General features: G+C 38.2%; 1 protein-coding gene across 2 annotated transcripts in view; it reads left to right on the top strand.

Moving 5' to 3' along the window:
• The window catches only part of LOC102602253 (putative pterin-4-alpha-carbinolamine dehydratase), a 14,531-nt gene extending 2,390 nt beyond the window's left edge, over nt 1-12,141 (top strand). For both annotated transcript variants that reach the window (XM_006365529.2, XM_015304499.1), the window contains exons 4-7: nt 9,301-9,386; nt 9,451-9,574; nt 11,079-11,147; nt 11,808-12,141. In XM_006365529.2, coding sequence (XP_006365591.2) covers nt 9,301-9,386; nt 9,451-9,574; nt 11,079-11,147; nt 11,808-11,914 — 386 coding nt within the window. In that variant the 3' untranslated portion in view covers nt 11,915-12,141. The remainder of the gene's footprint in view (nt 1-9,300; nt 9,387-9,450; nt 9,575-11,078; nt 11,148-11,807) is intronic.
• The last annotated feature ends 7,668 nt before the right edge of the window (nt 12,142-19,809 follow it).

Here is a 19,809-nt window from a genome sequence, read left to right as displayed (position 1 = left end):
AGATTGGGGTGGGAATTAGAGTAGTTTTCTCAGCTTAATGAGACTGCACAATCAAAATGGTAGCAGCAGTGCATGTTATTTTATGATTGACTTTTCTGCAGAAACATTAAATAAAGGAGCAAATATTGATGTTTCACACTAAATACACTGATATAACAAGAAGAAATTTGAAAACAACCACTTGGACCTTGCTAACACCATAAATTACATCCTTAGACATGAATGAAATTTAATTATACTAGACATAACATTAAGGGGTCACTTGGTAGAGTGTATTAAAAATTGCTCAATAGAGTGTTTTAGTAATGCTTGTATTCGTTATGCTTGCATTAGTTTTTATGCGCTGTTTGGTTTGGTGTATTAAAAATAACATGCATTGCATAATTTCCAAAAAAAATATTTTTTACAAAAATAGCCTCAACAAATATGGTGGAAAGGATGTGGACAAGGTTTTGAGGAGCAATTATGTCTTTCGTCATGCCAATGCATGCATCAAAACCCTTTGCATTACTAATACCATGGATTTTCATGTCTTAGTTTACACAATAGAGTGTATAACAAATGCAATCATTAGTTATACGTAGGTCAAAAATTAGGACCAAACTGGGTACTAGTAATACACAAAGCTAATGCATGCATTATTTTTCTAATACACTCTACCAAGCGACCCGTAAGATTTCACAGGTTTCAACATTCGTAGGCATTCGGGAGGCTAGAACTCTCCTAGAAGAGATTCTCTTTCTTTTCTGAATACCTCCCTCAAACTACCCTGCCCCCTTTCCTAAAAAAAAAAACAACCCAATACATGTGTAACTGTCTCATAACAATTAATAAGTTTTTCAATTGTTTATTTTTTGCCTCCTTTTATAAATTTTTATAACTTGAGGCTCATCATTTAAGAGTTACCTTGTCCTCAAGGTGAAAGTCGGGAAATTGTAGATCGATGATAATATAGTCCTCCAAAGTATTCTCAAATTCTAGCAGGGCCTTCCACTTGATTAACACTTCCCATTTAGCATTGATTAGCTTTCTAGTCTTCCACACTTCTTCGGGCTCAACTTGAACCTCCAAATCTTGGGTAAGAAATGGAGGTAGGTTTTGAGTAGGAGTAGTTCGGAGCAAGCATTTCCTCCACTTTGCAACATGAAACACTGGATGAATGCGTGCTCCAATCGGTAACTCCAACCGAGAAGCTACATGATCAAGCTTTTCTAGAATCTTGAAAGGGACAAAAAAGTGGGGACTGAGTTTTTCATTGATCTTAGCCAAAGAATGAAGTTTATAGGGAAAAAGTTTGAGATATACCATTTCGCCACTCTCAAAACTCACTTTTCTACGATAGGGTTGTGAAAGGTGAGCGCCTTATCGCCTTTGGCGAGAGGCGAGACGAGGCAAGGCCTTGTCGCCTATAACTAGCGAGGTGACGCGATCTCAAAAAGGCGAGAATAGGGGAGTGGTGATGCGGCGATGCGGCAACGCGACAGAGGCGTCACCTTTTTTCTTTTTATATAAAAAAAGGCCAGATTTAATAATTAAAAGGCAATATTAGGGTTTATTTGGTGTTTTTGGACAAACACGACTCTCTACTCATTTTTTTCTCTCCAGTTCAACTTCTCTTTTCTTCTTCTTTCTTCTTTAGTCCTATGCTTTGCGACCTTAGTAGGTACGTTTTTAGCATTTTTTCTTCTTCTTCTTCTTCTTCTCTTCTTCTTTCATGCTCTGTTGTTTTTGTTTCTGTCAACACTCGGTAGTGTGCAATCCCTATTTTTTTAGAGTTCTAGTATTGCTTGTTAATTGTCTTATGAATTATTGAGTCATTCAAGTTTAAAGTTTTAGTATCTACTATCTATTGGTAGTTTTTCAATTGAAATATTTGTTAATACGTTATTGCTATTGTGATTTTGGATATTTATATATGCAATTAAATATTTTAAGTTTTTGGTATTAATTGGCGCCTCAATTCATAAAGGGAGTGCCTCGTCGCTCGCCTTGGCAAGAGGCGAGGCAGACCCTTGTCGCCGTCCAAAACACTACTCTGTGATGTAGATCAACTTGATTCTTCATTCTTTGTTGTGCTTGTAGCAAATGTTCATTTGAGTTCAGTCAAGATCAGATTTCTAGAGCGCACCTGCTCATTTACTTCTTCCACCACTGAAGTAGTGTCATCCATGTGAAAAATTGATAGTGGATCCCTTTCGTATAATGCTTTAAAGGGTGTCATATCTTTAGATCTGTTAAAGGATTTATTAAACCAATACCCAGTTCAAGATAACAAGTGGGACCATTGCTTAGGATTTTCTCTTGCCATACAACAGAGATATGTCTCCAAACTCCTAGTCACCATTTTTGTTTGTCCATCGGTTTTTGGATGCTAGGAAGAGCTATAGCTCAAGGTAGCACCAACTATTTTGAATAGTTCCGTGCAAAATTGGCTTATGAACACACGGTCAGAATCAAACACAACAAATTTAGGAAATCTTTCCTTAATGAAAAAGTGGCCACATCATTAAAGTGGAATAAAATGTGCATACTTGGTAAGATGATCCAGCACAACCAATATATTATCAAACCTATGAGATTTAGGAAGACCAGTCTAGACTTACATCCTCCTATACATGATGAGGTATAGGCAAAGGTTGGAGTAACCCTGTAGGACTCAAAGTTTGAGCCTTGTTCTGTAGTACTTTTTCGTAGTGATAATGCCTTAGAATACTTGTCATCCCAGTTTCAAGAGTTTATGTCTCACCAAGGAATTATTCACCAAATATCTTGTCCATACACTCCTCAACAAAATGGTGTAGCAGAAAGAAAGAATAGGCATCTCATTGAGACTGCTCGCACTCTCATTTAATCTCATGTTCCGCTGAATTTTTGCGGCGATGCAGTCCTTTCATCTTGTTATTTAATTAATAGGATGCCCTCATCTTCTATTCAGAATCAAGTTCCACATTCCATATTGTATCCTCAGTCATATCTCTATTCTATTCCTCCTCGTGTATTTGGGAGCACATGCTTTGTTCATAACTTATCCCCGGGAAAAGATGAATTAGTCCCTCGTGCTCTTAAATGTGTCTTTCCTGGTTACTCTCGAGTTCAAAAAGGGTATCGTTGCTATTCACATGATCTCCGCCGATATCTTATGTTTGCCAATGTAACATTCTTTGAATCTCAACCTTACTACACATCTTCTGCTCATCCTAATGTCTCTGAGGTCTTACCCATACCTCAGGTCTTGCCTGTACTGACTTTTGAGGGACCTACGATTACTTCTCCATCTCCAGTTGGAGTGCCACCACTCCTAACTTATCATCGACGTCTACGTCTAGTAATAGTCTCAAATGATTCATGTCATGCGTCGGACCCTGCTCCCATTGCGGCCTTGCCTCCTGCTAGCCAATCGATTCCACTTCACAAAGGTATACGATCTACTCGAAATACTAATCCACATTATACTTTCTTGAGTTATCATCGTTTATCTTCACCCCATTATGCCTTTGTATCATCTTTGTCCTCTATTTCCATCCCTAAGACTATAGGAGAAGCACTTTCTCATTCTGGATGGAGGCAGGCTATGATTGATGAGATGACTGCTTTACATTCGAGTGGTACTTGAGAGCTTGTCTCCTTCCTACAGGTAAGTCTACTGTTGGTTGTCGTTGGGTTTATGCGGTCAAAATTGGTCCAGATGGTCAAGTCGATCGGCTTAAGGCTCGCCTTGTTGCCAAAGGGTATCTCAGATATTTGGGCTAAGATTATAGTGACACTTTCGCTCTTGTGGTCAAAATAGCATCAGTCCGTCATTTTCTATCTATGGTTGTCGTTCGTCATTGGCCTCTTCATCAGTTGGACATTAAAAATGCTTTTCTGCATGGTGATCTTGAGGAAGAAGTCTATATGGAGCAACCACCTGGTTTTGTTACTCAGGGGGAGTCTAGAAGCCTCGTATGTCGATTTCGTTGGTCACTCTATGGTCTGAAACAATCTCCTCGAGCTTGGTTTGGAAAGTTCAGTACGGTAATTCAGGAGTTTGGCATGACTCGTAGTGGAGCTGATCACTCTGTGTTCTATCGGCATTCAACACCAAATCTATGTATTTATTTGGTTGTTTACGTTGATGATATCGTTATCACCGGCAATGATCAAGTTGGTATCGCCAATTTGAAGCAGTATCTCTTTTAGCATTTCCAAACTAAAGACCTCGGTAGACTGAAGTATTTTCTAGGTATTGAGGTTGCTCAGTCTACGGTAATTCAGGAGTTTGGCATGACTCGTAGTGGAGCTGATCACTCTGTGTTCTATCGGCATTCAACACCAAATCTATGTATTTATTTGGTTGTTTACGTTGATGATATCGTTATCACCGGCAATGATCAAGTTGGTATCGCCAATTTGAAGCAGTATCTCTTTTAGCATTTCCAAACTAAAGACCTCGGTAGACTGAAGTATTTTCTAGGTATTGAGGTTGCTCAGTCTAGATCAGGTAATGTTATTTCTCAACGCAAGTATGCTTTAGACATTCTTGAGGAGACAGGAATGATGGGATGTAAACCTATTGATACTCCTATGGATCCGAATGTTAAACTCCTTCCAGGACAGGGGGAGCAACTCAGTAATCCTGAGAGGTATAGACGGTTGGTTGGAAAGTTGAATTATCTCACGGTGACTAGACCGGACATCTCTTTTCCTGTGAGTGTCGTAAGTCAGTTTATGACTTCTCCTTGTGATAGTCATTGGAATGCAGTTGTTCATATTCTGCTATATATAAAGTCATCTCCTGGTAAAGGATTACTCTGTTATACAGCTGGCAACAGTTAATAAAATATCTAACTAACTCATAACTAAGTTGGAGATGTGACTAGCTGTACTTTCAATTACCCCCCCCCCCCCCCCCCCCCCCGTAAATTATAAATAATATTAGGTATATTTTTATATCTTGAACCCACTTCGTAAAAATCCTGGGTCCGCCACTGTCTAGGTATGGCAGAAATTAACTAACTAACAAATTTGACTCTAACTAACTCTACTGCACATAACCGACTCTCTATTATTCACAACTAACTAATTATACTTTATATTCTCATCACCCCCCCCCCCCCCCCCTCAAGTTGGAGGTGATGCAATCACTGCCAACTTGGAGAAACAGTAGAATCCTCAACTCCAGTAAGGGTTTTAGTACCAACATGGTGTATAGTAATGAGTCCCTCCTGAAGCTTGGTTCTAACAAAATGACAGTCTATCTTAATGTGTTTAGTACGCTCATGGAAGCCAAGATTTCTTGCAATGCGTAATGCATATTGGCTATCACAAAACACATGAAATGGACCAGTGGTGGGAACTGTTAGTTCATCAAACAACCTTAGCAACCACACCAGCTCACCAACCACCTTCCTAAGGGACCTGTAATCTGCCTCAGCTGAAGATAAGGAAATGGTTTCCTGCTTCTCGGATTTCCAGCTCAGAGGACTGTCACCAAGTAAAAACAACATAACCAGTGAAAAATTTTCTAGTGTCAGGGCATGAGGCCCAGTCTGAATCACAAAAAGATCTTTTTCTGTAGTCATCTGAATTGGACATGAAAATGCTTTATGTGGGATCTTGTTTTAGATACCCCAACCTGTGGAAGGCTGCCTGTAGGTGGGGCTCTCTAGGTGCATGCATGAATTGACTTAAGTGTTGAACTCCATGCACCTAGAGAGCCCCATCTACATGCAGCCTTCCACATGTTAGGGTATCTAAAGCAAGATCCCACATTGGGCATTGTTCCCAGGCACTTCTCTGGTGATCCTTCTGGTCAGCGGAACCTTTCTCCCTCCTTCCTTCACTTTCACTTTTCTCTTTCATTCTCCATGTCCTTTCCTTTCACACAATTCATCTCTTTTCTTAAACAACAAGGAAGATACCATCTGTTTTGCGGTAGGTTTCGAGTCTTTTGATGTGACAAGGGCCAGCGGGACGGCAGGGGAATGGTTTGAATGGACTGAAAGACGCAGGAATGCCATTACCAGAACAACTTTCAACAGGAGGGCCATGGAATGGATTGTCAAAATTCGGCGAGATGCCTCTGCGACAACGGGAAACAGAGTTGAAAGATGCCTTTTCTGAGATCTTTTGTGCTCGAAACTTTAATAACTATAGAAGATATGTGAGGGGCAGACAGAGGTCTGTCCTTATTATTTCGGAGTTTAACTCTCAACTCTGGCTGGAATGATATACCTGATAAAGTTGGAAGATTTGTCGGAAGATTTAAACCGTTAAATAATGTTGAGAACTTTAGATTGGCCAACAGACATGTACCTTATGCAGAGGCATTTAAAAGCAGTAAATGGGCGAATAGACCAGGGACTGATGTAGATGGGGATGATGATTGGACCTCGAAGAGGGGGAACGGAAACCTACATTAATGATGCCGATAGCTATTAGAGTGAGGTTCTAAAAAGAAGTTTGGTGGGTAATTTGTGAATGGAGTTAATGCTACCATTCCTCTCACAGAAGTCACAAATTGGACCAACAACAGCTCGAAGCAATCTTTTGGTCCGAACATTTATGAGATGGGGAATGGCTTATTCCTCTTTGAGTTTGCTTCTAGAATTAAAGCAGAGCATGTGGTGGTTGGTGACTGAACTTGGAAGAATTCTCCGATCAATCTACAATGGTGGAGCCCATTACTAGGGGCTGTCGAGGAAAAATACAGGGCCGAGGTAACCTTCACTCGAATAGTGGGATTCCCTTTGCACTTAAGGTCTCAAAACACTTTCAAGGAAATCGGCGACCTCTGCGGGGGTTGGGTCGAAACAGAAGAAGAAACACAATTGAGAAACCACCTCAAGTGGGCGAGGATTAAGGTCCGAGGAGATGGGCGTGATATCCCAAAGGAAGTGAAGGTTAAAAGTGGTGGGGCTTTATATGTTAAGCAAATCTGGTCGGAAGCTCCGATGAGGGTGGTGGTCAGCGACAACAAGAGCAACTTGGGTGCCCTAATTCTTTTAACCAATGGTTCTTTGCTGAAGACCCAAAAGGCAAAGAGGTGAGTGCTTTTAAGGATTCTTGTCAAAGTACAGAAGTGGGCCCACAGGCCCACGTGGGAACACATGGGAAACCTAGGGAACGCAAGATTAGAGAGTTTTTGGGCCAATTCTTTTGATGGAAATTTCAATAACCCAGGCCCAAAAACATTAGTGAAGGACAAAGGCCAAAACAGAATGTAAACCTTTTATCTAAGTCACAGAGATCTCAAGAGGGGCATATAGGTACCTCTAGATAATAGGAGAAATCATATGAACTATAGGGGAAACATTGCAGAGACCTGATGGAGTTGAAGACTCTTGCCTCTAAATTTCTCGAGGCGTTCAATAACTGGGGAATAGAAGTGGGGGAAGTTGAAAGATAGCCAACGGGGAAAGATGATGCAAATAGAGAATTTCCAACACCGCAATTAGAGGACAACATGCAGATCATAGAATTGTCGAAGAAAATCCTAGTCAATTGGGAGCAAATGATCAATTTGAAGGGCAAAATAGGCAATGTGTTTCAGATAACACCATGCAAATTCAGCAGGTTCTTGATGCAAAACCGGTATCCACGGCCAGAAATAGATATGGGAAAGTTGTGCTAGCATCCTTACCACACTCGGATGACCAGCCCAAGTAGTATCATGTGCCTCTTTCATCAAGTCTTTTTCACGAATGGCTCCTCCTATTTTTGATGGTGAGAATTATCAACTATGGGATGTGAGAATGGAAACCTACTTGGAGGCTCTTGATCTTTGGGAAGCCCTAGAAGAGGATTATGAAATTAATCCGCTGCTAAATAATCTCACCGTGGGCCAAATCAAGACTCACTAGGAAAAAACCCATTAAGTCCAATGCAGAAGCAACGTTGTTTGCTGTTGTTACAACAACTATTTGCATGAGAATCATGACTCTCACATCACCAAAAGAAATTTGGGATTATTTAAAGAAAGAATATGCTGGAGATGAAAGAATAGGAGGAATGAAGGTACTATATTTAATGAGAGAATGAAAGAGTCAGAAACAATCAAGGAATACTCTGATAGATTGCTTGGTATTGTTAACAGGGTAAGATTGCTTGACACTGAATTTAAAGATTCAAGAATTGTTGAAAAAATTCCTGTAACAGTGCATGAAAGATATGAAGCATGTATAACAACATAGGAAAACACAAGATCTGTCCAAAATTATCTTGGCAAAATTGTTAAATTTTTTGCAAGTACAGGAACAAAGGAGACTCATGAGGCTAGATGACATGGTTGAAGGAGAATTAAGTCAACCACAAAACTCAAAGCAAAGGTGAATTCTTGAAGAATTACCCACCTTGTTCGCACTATGGCAAAAATGAACATCGTCCATATAAATGTTGGAAAAGACTAGATGCACAATCCAAGATCTGCAAACAACATGGTCATGAAGTTGTGATTTGCAAAAGCAAATTTCAAAAAGATGAAGTAGTTGCCCAAGTCACCACTGAAAAAAGAAAAAAGACCACTTATTTTTGGCAACCTACTTTTCAATCAAAAAAATTGATTTTTGGATGATTGATTGTGATATATGAAGGAAATCTTTTTAAAGAGTTCATTTCTATGAAAAATAAGAAAATTAGGAATGGTGACTGTATTCCTACAAATAAAAAGGGACTATTGCAATTAAAACAAATTTAGGTACCAAAATATTTGCAGATGTTCTTTATGTGCCTAATATTTGTAAAAATTTATTGAGTATCGGTCATCTAATGGAAAAAGGGTTTAAATTATTATTTGGGGACAAATATTGCCGAATCTTTGATTCTACTAAACAAGAGATTAACAAGTTGAAATGAGAGATAAAAGCTTCTCATTTAATCCAACAGAAGATGCACACAAGTCTTGCAAGACAAAAGATGAGTTGACAGATTTGTTCATGAGGTCGATTCCAACAAAGTCTAGAATCTGCAGTTCCTCAAGCAAGGAGGAACTGCAAGCAAGGAGGACTGTTAGAATTATGCTTTTGAACTGTAGTAACTTTATTTTACTGCTTTAGTTTTTGAATAAATCCTAGTTAATAGTTTGTTAAATTTTTCCTATTTATTAGTAATTAGTTTGTTAAGATATATTTTTTGCAGTGATATTCATATTATCTTTTTACTGCTTTTGTTCCTATAAATATAGAGTTCAAGAAAGCAAAATAATAATTCTCTTTGACCTCATTGAAGTTTTTTTCTTCTCATTATTCTTTCTCTATTAATTTTTAATTTCTTTATTAAAAAACTAACAGAGACTATTTTTGATAAGTTGAATACTCATTTCAGTTTTGTCAACTAAGAAGTGTGTACCATGCAACACAAAGGATTTGAGGCCTATGACTGAAGAAGCTGCCAATCAGTTGATGCCACAGGTTTGCAATTTTAACATGTTTCAAGTAGACAGTCCTTTACATTTGCTAACACTGCTTTGTGCAGGTGTCGGGGTGGGATTTGGTGAATGATTGTGGCACACTGAAGCTACATAGGTCCTGGAAGGTCAAGACTTTCACCAAAGGATTGGAGTTCTTTCAAGAGGTAGCGAGTGTTGCAGAAGCTGAAGGTATATGTACCTGTGTTTTACCCTTCTTATGAGTGTATCATATAGGAGTTATTGTTTTATGTGTGTCATGATCCGTGGATTTATCTTTTGTTAAGTTCGTTTCAAATTTTTCTTCTGTGCATAATTTATTGTTTGTACATGTTTTTCTTTTACTTTTGACAGCCACTTACCTTGTCTATAAATCTGGAATTCTGAGTCTTCATATTCTATCTTAGCATTTATTAGTACAGTTGCTGCCTCATAATAATATGAGTGGTGATAAAGGAAAGAGCTGGCTTTTATCTTCTGACACACATTGTCAGTTCCATAAATCTCTCAATATCTTCTCAAGAATGAAATTTCAGTATCTTCCCTCAAATTAGTGAATTAGACAGGATTTCTTTATCCAATATACAAAGTGGTGAATCAATTTTCATAAATTTCATCGTAGATGTTAAGTACTACTACACAAAAATCCAGTAGAATAAAAAATATGCAGGATTGTTTGTCTGCTGTGCACGTCAAGCATGGGTTAATACATAGATTTCTGGCTTTATCACAAAGGAATAGACTTTACAAATTCTGCTTCTCCCCAGCTGACTTCTGTCTGCTACTTAAGCCTCTAATAATAACCCAGTTATCATCAAGCATTAAACGCTTCATGAGCCTAAATTTGCCAGCACATAACATTTCAACTGAAGAAATGGGGCATCTTTTCCATGTTGACATAACACCAGCTCTTTGATTTTTGTCATCTTCAGTGTATTTTGGGCATGTTAATTGCACTTTAGAAAGATGGAGCATAAAGGACTCTCATTACCAAGTGCACCAAACACCCTTGCAGTATCTGGTGATACTACTTTCAATAGACCTAATGACTTGAAAGAGCAATTACCCTGCAGTATCCTTCCCATATGTGAAAAATTAGCAGCCTAGTAATCTATCAAATCCAAAAGTAATTCTACGTACCACAGCACTGCCAGGAAATCTCTAGAAAGAACTTGGTAGCTTAAATTTGCAGTGTTTATAACTTATTCTGCATCAATGATCTCGTTTCAAAGATAGTTGATTGGTGCATAAGCACATATTGCATGTAATGTATTGGTTTCAATATTAAACTTCCTCTAGAACATGTAAGTGTTACGGAAAATCAAAGTACTGATTATGATGTAGCAGCTAAAAGAAGATTCTGGATATACTGTTGAAGGGATAGACAAAGGTTAGCATGAGGAAGGTGTTTCCTTTTTTTCTTTATTCCCAAGTTGTGAAATGAGGCTGTATTTACTTTTGGGAGTTCAAAGTCTCCTGTATGTAGCAGTTTCAAAAAAAGTCTCTTGTATGTAGAATGCAATAATTCTGGCCTGTCATCCCAATTTGATTGCAGCTTCATTTCACCTTCTAGTTAGCTTTGTCTGACCCAATTTTTTTCTATATATATTTTTGGGAAAGGTTCTTACACACGTTATTCTCATTACATAGTTGGATTAGTTATTTTTCAATAAGAACTCTGGTTATGTTTCTGCAGGTCATCATCCAGATCTTCATCTTGTTGGGTGGAATAATGTGAAAATTGATATATGGACTCATTCTGTGGGTAAGAATTGTAATTTTGAACTCCATTTATTTTCCTCCTTAGTATATATAAGCTCATGTTGTTGTTCAGTCCCTAGCTTGTTAGCTATGTTTTTTAGGATAAGCATATTACTGAACCAAATATACACTGCTCATGCATTCATGAAGGCCTTTTTCTGTTTTGTTCGCTCAACTATTCAGAACTCACATGCAGAGAGGTAGGATGATGTAGCTTTGAACTAGCTTCCGGCTGGCATACTCTATATGAGTTACGGGTTTTACGTGATTCTGTGAGCAGTGTACATCTGTATTAGATGATTGAATGTCCATTAAATAATATACCCCTTTCGATTTAATTTGTTTGACCTATTTTGACTTTGACACGTAGTTTAAGAAAATAAAGAAGACATTTGAATCTTGCTTAAATTAGAAATATGTCAAATGTACTAAAGTGCCCATTAATCTTGTTGTCTTAAACATGCCATGTGGAAAATTGAAACTAAAGATTTGTCAAATAGGGAAAGAGTCCTTTTTGAAACGAACAAAAAAGGAAAATAGGCAAAATAAATTGAAATAGAGGGAGTAGATTCTTTTGGAGAATTTTCTGTTTGAAAATGTAGAGAAGCTGCCTTTCATGAATGCTTAAATCAAACTTATAATGTTTAATTGTTCTCTTCCGCAGGTGGACTCACAGAAAATGATTTCATACTAGCTGCCAAAGTTAATGGGCTTGATGTGCAGCACCTTCTCAGCAAGAAACTTAGCAAACCAACACAAAACAGTGGTTAAACTTCCAGGTTGCATTATGATGTTAGTTTCTCATATACTAGATATCATGGGCATTTGAGTACCGTTGTTATCTAAGAAATGAAATCTAGAGGACATCGCCTTTCCAAGGGGCATTTTGTTCATACTATGAGTTACACATTTAAAACATATTCTAATTGTTTGGCGACATGGTGGTATCTTCATATGGTGATTCTGGTCTTTGGTGAGGAATTAATGAATTATGTCAACTACCTTCTCTCTGCATCTCTCACGACCATTGAACAAAAATTAACCTACTGTTTCTCAAGTTATGCAAACCAAAAGTTGTGGACCAGTGGTAGTTCAAATGCTAATAGAGAAGTTAGGCGATCTCATTTCCCCTGTTTCCCATATTTATGCCTTGATAAATAGAATTATCCACAATTGTACAATCAATGGTACTGGCGGACTTGAGCTTTGATGAGCAAAGTCTCCCAATACTTGTGTTTGAGGGAGATATTTATATTTGGTGTTTTAGCCAAGGTGCAGACGTACGGGTTCAGATACCTCTCTTACATACAGCAAAAAGAAGAAATAGCTTTGGTGGAAAGACTTATTAGCGGACCAACAGTGCATTGCAAGTGGAGTGAAGGAGGCACAGTGCAAATTCTCCACTTTGCATCTTATCTGAATTCTGCTTCAATTTAAAAGTGGTTGATAATGATGACGAGCTTAGAAAAATACTTATTTAATTAATTGTGTTGTTTATGATCAAACTTCTTGGTCGTCGTTTTTTATCAACACCTTTTTTAAAAATCTATTTGAGGTGGGAACCAACACCACCACAAGACTTGGACCACCACCAAGAGAAAAAACCGCTCACCTTTGCCACATCCGGCCAGCCCATGTGCTCTCATATGTCAGTCGGATTGTTAGATTCTAGCTACTGTTGTCTCACACACCAACGCGTGAGCCATCTTCAGATCAGTTTGTCGGCGAGATTCTTTTTCTGATTAGGTTGTACTTGATTCCAACACTTTTCCGATTTGTTGCGTGGTGTTATGACCTCATTATGTCAAGGTTCTTGTTTCCAGATCCTGTCAATTGTGAATTCTCAAGATCTTCTCCCTTCTTTCAGATGATCTTTCTCGTTTCCTCTTCTTGCAGGTAACAATGTGAGCCAGACTTAGGCACAAGGTTTGGCAACCAACTTCAGCATCAAGTTTTGTCGGAATCCAATGAATAGACCAAACAGTCTCCCTAATCCTCGTGCTTTCTATCACTTAATTTTTAATTTTTGTGTCACTTTCACTATTGTGCAATTGCTTTGATTTAACATAGAGTCTTTTTATATAGACTACTTCGATTGAATTTGTTGCATTTCCTTCATTGATAGCTATGTCTTGCAGTTGGTGCCTTCATGTGTATTGGTCATTGATTGCTTGCTAGTTGTATTTACACATTTGAGTTGAGTCATAGTTTGATTGTTCCCTGCGTAGTTTGGCGTATACTTTGGTGGCAGGGAGTGAGAGGTTAGAGTGGGAAGTGTGTTAAGGGGTCCTCTAGGCTAAGAGTAGAGTTTTGGACATTGTGACTTTGACGGGTAAGTCCATAGAGCGATTCTTAAGAAGAAAAAGATAAACATAGTGTGCATCCAGGAGACCAAGTGGGTAGGTACCAAGGCTCGGGATGTGCACGAGTTTAAGTTGTGGTACTCAGGAGGCTCGAGAAATAGGAATGGAGTACGCATTTTAGTAGATGGGAAGTTTAGGAAGCATGTGGTGGAGGTTTATGATGGTTAGCTAGTCATTTGAGGTCGTACTTCGAACATTATTAGTGCTTACACGCCACAAGTGGGCTTTGATGAGGAGGTCAAGAAGCACTTTAGAGAGGATTTGGATGAGGTGGTGAGGGTTATTCTGCATTCTGAGAAGCTAGTCATTAGCGGAGATTTCAATGGTCACACCGAGTTGGCTACTAGCAGTTTTGACGGTGTGTATGGAGGTTTTGGCTTTGGGGTGAGAAACAAAGGAGGAGTATCACTTCTAGATTTTGCTAAAGCTTTCGAGTTGGTAATAACTAACTCATGCTTTAGAAAAAAAGAGGATCATCGGGTACCTTCCATAGTGCAGTGGCCAAACTCAGATAAATTACTTACTCCTTTGAAAGGGTGATAGAGGCATTTGTAAGAACTGTAAGGTTATACCAAGTGAGAATCTTTCTATCCAACACAAACTCCTGGCAATTAACTTGGAGTTTAAGAGGGAGGGGAAGAAGAAGAAGACTTCGTATGATTGACTAAGGGTCAAATTGGGGGGATTGACTCCAACCAAAGCCTGGGAGTTGGGGGAGAGGTTAATGGTGATGGGAGATTTGGGAAGTAGTCGAGATGCAAACAACATGTGGGAAAAATGACAAATTGCATTAGGGAAGTAGCTAGAGAGGTGTTAGGGGTTTCGAGTGTCAACTTTGGTGGCCATCGAGGGAATTGGTGGTAAAATGGAGAAGTTCAAGGAAAAGCAAAAGCAAAAAAGGTTTCTTATGCTATGTTGGTGGAGAGCAAAGATGAAGAGGATAGGAGGACGAACACTATAAGGTATAAGGAAACAAAAAAGACGCAAAGTTAATGGATACGACAACAAAAATGATAGCTTTCAAACATTTATATGCTAAGATAGGGACAAATGTAGGGGTAAGAAATTGTACAGAATCGCGAAGACTAAAGAGAGAACAGCTCGTGACCTAGATCAACTAAAGTGCATCATCGATGAGGATTGTAAGGTGCTAGTTGAAAAGACACACATTAGACGAAGATGAAAACAATACTTTCATAAAATCTTGAGTCTTTAGCAAGAAAGGGAATATGTTCATCGTATTGGGTGATTTAGAGAACTCAAAGAGTCGGTGGAATTTTTGATATTATAGGTGTGTTTTGAGGCTGAGGAGGTTAAGGGTGCTATGTGTAAGATGAGCCAAGGTAGATGATAAAAGCTTAACTATGTCCCATTTTTCAGGGCATAGGCGGTCGTATGCAAAACAATGTCCAACTTTGAAGGTGGGGGGTCAAACAACAAGGATTGGAAGATGGGATCACCTTCAATTGATTTCTCAACTCGAACATTAGAAGAATTAACTCTCAGCACACATATATATAATTTGGGGGGGGGGGGTTAATATGAACTAAAATTCATCACTATTAAGTAACAAAACTAGGAATCAACGCAAATATGATCTATCAAGTTTGAAAAATACTAGGGGTGTGTGGATAACAATTGGAGTTTCTACCCAAATAGGAAAAAGAATAATCGCAACCAAATCGATTGATACATGGATTGTGCTTGGTCTAGGCTATATTCGATATTCTCTCAAACTATCAAACATATGTCCATTTGATTCTCTTGAACTGTAAGACCTTTTCGAATATACATCAAATATTGCTTGAGTAGTTACACTATCCCTAGCTCATATCATTAAATGATAAATTACTCGAATTATCGCATCCTTGGCTCAAACCCATTGAGTAATTTTAACAAGTCCTCACTATTGAGTCTTACCCAGCTCAATTTTGCTTTCTCAAGTCAAAACGTTGTTAGATAACCCAATCAGTATTTGCAACCACTGACTCTTAGATTAAAACTTCAAGAAAATAATAGATCCATGCCATACAATCAATTTTAGAAACCATTCATCAATATCCATTTGAGATTTTACACCCACATCTAGCACACACACCCCTAGCTAAGGATTTAGTTGCTCATAAAAGAATAAATAGAGACAATACTCGTGTTGGAAATCTCCATTTCATTCTAATGTGATTAATAAAATCTAAATTCCAAGCTTAGAGTGATACAAATTTGAGGTCTCTTCTTGAACAAGCTAAAAAAGTTCTTCACTATTACTCTATCAATATTTGTTACTATAATTGGTCTCCTCTCTATCCCTAATTGAGAAGAAAATAATGGTACATAATTGCACAAATCCCTATTCTATCCTTGAAACATTCTAAAGGAAGCACTATTTTTCCATAATTAAGTTTTTTCCCTTCGGCTTTTATCTTCAGACTTGTGTTGGACCGGTGAAACACTGATTAAATATTTTAGAGCGCCAGTCTTCTCCTCGCTTTGACCTTCAGCTCTTACAGAAGAATTTACGTTGGGATTGGAAAATCGCCGATCAATCATTGTACCATGACAATTATAACACTGGAACTGATGCAACTTAGATCCATTCAAGCCAATGTTTAGCTGGTGAGACACCTATTGGTTCCCGTGAGATGCCAGGTGTGCTTCAGTGATTTTCGGCTTCAAATCCATCACACTTGCTTTTTCCAAAGAATACCTGCATCCAAGAGAACTATGGCCTTAAACCCCATCAATTAGCATTAAACCATGGCAATAATTCATGAATTTGGGTCTAATGAGTTCGTAAAATATCAACTCATTAGTAGGTGCAACGCTGGTTAAGTTAAGAATTTTGAAATTCCACTGACTTCGACTAGCGTTTCAATTTCTAGCCACATGCCTCCATTGGCGAAACACTGATGCAACAACGGTTGGCCAATTTTTTTTTCAGGCTACTGTGTGTAGTCGGCATTTTAATGGCGGTGTACAATCTTGCATCTGCAAACCGCCGGTCAAATGTTATTGCTACTATGTGCTGAAATGCTTAATTCTTCTTGCACACCTTTTTTTTTTTGTTAACTTGCTTTAGTTTTGTTTTAATTTCATAAATGAAAATATAAAAAATATGTACTCCCTATGTCTCAATTTATGTGACACTTTTTGTTTTTCGAGAGTCAAATAATTTAAGTTTGACCGACAATTTATGCAAGGAATATTTATTTTTTTTGAAATGAAATTTATATATTTATAAAATACGTAAAAAGTACTATAAGTCACAATAATTGACAGTTCAAAATATTTAAAAGATGTATGAAAAATTTACGGTCAAAGATTGACTTGTTTGAATCTCGAAATCTAAAAAGTGCCACATAAATTGGGACGAAGGGAGTACATGTTATTGTGTGGCTCATAGATTCCTTTCATAATATGCCTCACCAAAAACATGTTTCCCTCAACCCCTCCGGGCATTCCTCCACCACCAAAATTAGGGTATATGCAATAATCTCTGGACCAAGCTCTGATAAAATATTATGTTTGGGGAATGAAGGAGTACTATGAATCATTCAAGGAAAGAATATCCTTCACACCAAAGAAACAACTGAGTATGGAAGGGTTAGCAGAAGCAATCCCAATGGTAGTGCAATAACTCACTAACCAAATGTGGCTCTCGTTGGTAGAAGCACCCGGGGGCTATTATCCTGAGGTTGTATTGAGTTTAATGCATCCTACCAGACCAAATAAGATGCCCAGAATCATAAAAGAGGTGTGAGGAATTTCCCATGTTTGCTAAGTGGATTAGAGGTGGACATTACAACCACATATATTATTCTGCCATTTTGGAGTGAGCTAATGAGACCATATGACACGTACACTCAAAATGTTGCCAAAAGAAGCCAATTTCACTGGGTGGTGAGTGTCATTTGTGGAGGGCAACAACTTTGGAATCATGAGGGAAGGAAATTCTCCTAGCAAGATCTGTAATTTGAAGCCAAAGTTTGGCATGATTTGATATATGCCCGAATCATCCCATCGAAGAATGATCAAAGGGACAATAAGGTAGCTATTCTGATTTTTTGTTTAATGACAAGTGTTCACATCAATTATGGAGAAATATTAGCAGTGCATATTTGGAGAAAAAACTCGCTAACAAAATCGCTCAATGCCCTTTTCGGTGCTTATTAGTCGAATGTGTAATCAAGCTGGGATTCAATACTTTGAATCTAGCAAGTCTATTCTTTCGAGAAGTGTACTGGTTGTTAACAAAAAGAGGGATGTTGAGGCCTCAAAAGTGAACAGAACAAGAATGAAAGAGTTCGGTGTGGGGGAGGGTGAGCCTTCAAAACCTGAACCTGGTCTCGTGGAATTGGGAAATGCCTCCAATGAGGAAGAGCAAGCACATTCGCAACCATCTCCTACTTCGGTTTAGAAAGAGTGTTTACCAAGAGTTGGTGGATACCACCTACCGAAATAACCAACAACTCAGTCGATTGGTTGTTTTCCTGCCTAAGATTATTGATTATACGACAAAAGATGCCATGAAGGAACTGATAGATAAGGTGGACAACTTGTGTGTGCCAGTTGAGGTGTAAGAAAACGCATTCACAACCATGTAAGTCAAGGTGGACAAACTAAAAGGCAAGACACCTATGGACTATGAGGCTGAACCCACTATGGAAGGCGTAAGGGATGCTTTAGGAATGACACCAAATGTTATTGATGAGTTGATCACAAGAATAGGTGGCAATGAGGAGAACAAGCAGGATGGAGATGGAGATTTTGAGGATGATGCGGCACTCCAAGGGATGTTGTTTGAGTTCCACTTTACCGCTTATTCACATCAAGGTGGAGCAAGTTTAAATTCTCCAGGTGGAATGTGAGAAAGTTCGATCCCCCCCCCCCCCCCCCCCCCCCTTTGTTTTTTTTTTTTTTTTTTTTTTGGGGTGACCCCCCCCTTTTGTCCTTTTATGAGTTGTAATAGTATTGAGGTCAATGCTAATATTTATGTTGGGCTTTGTTTAGTTGTTTTTGTGATTCTTCTATTGGCCCTTATCGGGCATGTTTGAAAAATAGAGTTTCTTGGTGGGCCTAAATTTTTAAAATGTTTTTAATAGTGCCCTCGGTGGGCTTTATCTAAAGTTGTTATTGTTCTTAGCTGGGTTGGTCTTACATTTCTCTATTGTCCTACTACCAGTTTAGCTTGGTTAGTCTTACATTTCTCTATTGTCCTACTACCTGTTCTTGCTTATTATACTTAGTGCCTCCAATGGGCCTTGTTCTCTCAATGAATGTATGGGCACATGATTCAAAATCGTCTTTGTGACTAATAGTTTAGTTTAATAAACTCCAAGAATTTTCTTTATGCCATAGTTCTTTCCTAGGAACAAATTTTTCTTAAATTTTTTTTTTTTTTGTTTTCTTTGAGTCTTTTTATGTCGAACCAAGTTGGTGTTTACCTATGAAAGATTGAGAGGCGGCTTTCTTAAGGGAAAATGCCAAGTTTTTTAGTTTTATTTTGAGTCTTGTGTCACACTTCTTGCAAGAGTGACCACCAAAAATTTTTGTTTGGCAAATGGTAGTTGAAAAATGATTTGAAAAATGAAGAGAAGAAGTAAATTTGAAGCATTCTCTTATCATGAGTCTTACATTCTTCTTTTGACTTTGTGATTTGAAAGTGGGTATGAATCCTATTGTGGTTTGTCAAAACTTATCCAATTCAATTGATTTCAAGACCAATTTGAGATCTTGTTGGATTGGAATGCCTTGTGTGGAAAGATTTTTGATTAATTGTTGTGTATGCATGTTGTCTAGAATTTGCCCCAAAATGTGTTCCAAGGCAAAATTCTAGGATTGACTTTTCTTGAAAGATGAACCTAGGACCTCTTTGATGAGTCACTCTACCCAAAATATTCCTTCCCTAGACATTGATCTTAGTCATCCCCTTTGAGCCAAAAACTATTTCCTTAGTCACCATGTTGCAAACCTTGATCTTCTTGAATACTCTGTTTTGACACCCTCATATCCCTAATTGCTAATGATGAAAAGGTAGGCTAAAAGCCTAAGTTTGGAGGAGAAGAAAAGACTGAAATTGTGATGTAGGAAAATGCCTAAAGTTGAAGGTTTGTTGTAACGACTCGGAAAATGATAGGTTAAGCAAGAGCCTATGACTTTGTGTTGACTTTATAATGAGGTTCTATGAGGGTTTTTTATGTAATTTCATTTTAATTGTGTTACATCCGACAATTTAAAATGACTATGAAGAAGCTTGAAATTGGAAGTAGTCACTTTGGAAAAAGTTCAGAACCTGGAAATTTGGTT

Source organism: Solanum tuberosum, unplaced genomic scaffold (genome assembly GCF_000226075.1).
Source record: "Solanum tuberosum cultivar DM 1-3 516 R44 unplaced genomic scaffold, SolTub_3.0 scf00568, whole genome shotgun sequence".
In the NCBI taxonomy this organism is placed as follows: domain Eukaryota; kingdom Viridiplantae; phylum Streptophyta; class Magnoliopsida; order Solanales; family Solanaceae; genus Solanum; species Solanum tuberosum.
This window is presented reverse-complemented; position numbering and strand designations above follow the sequence as displayed.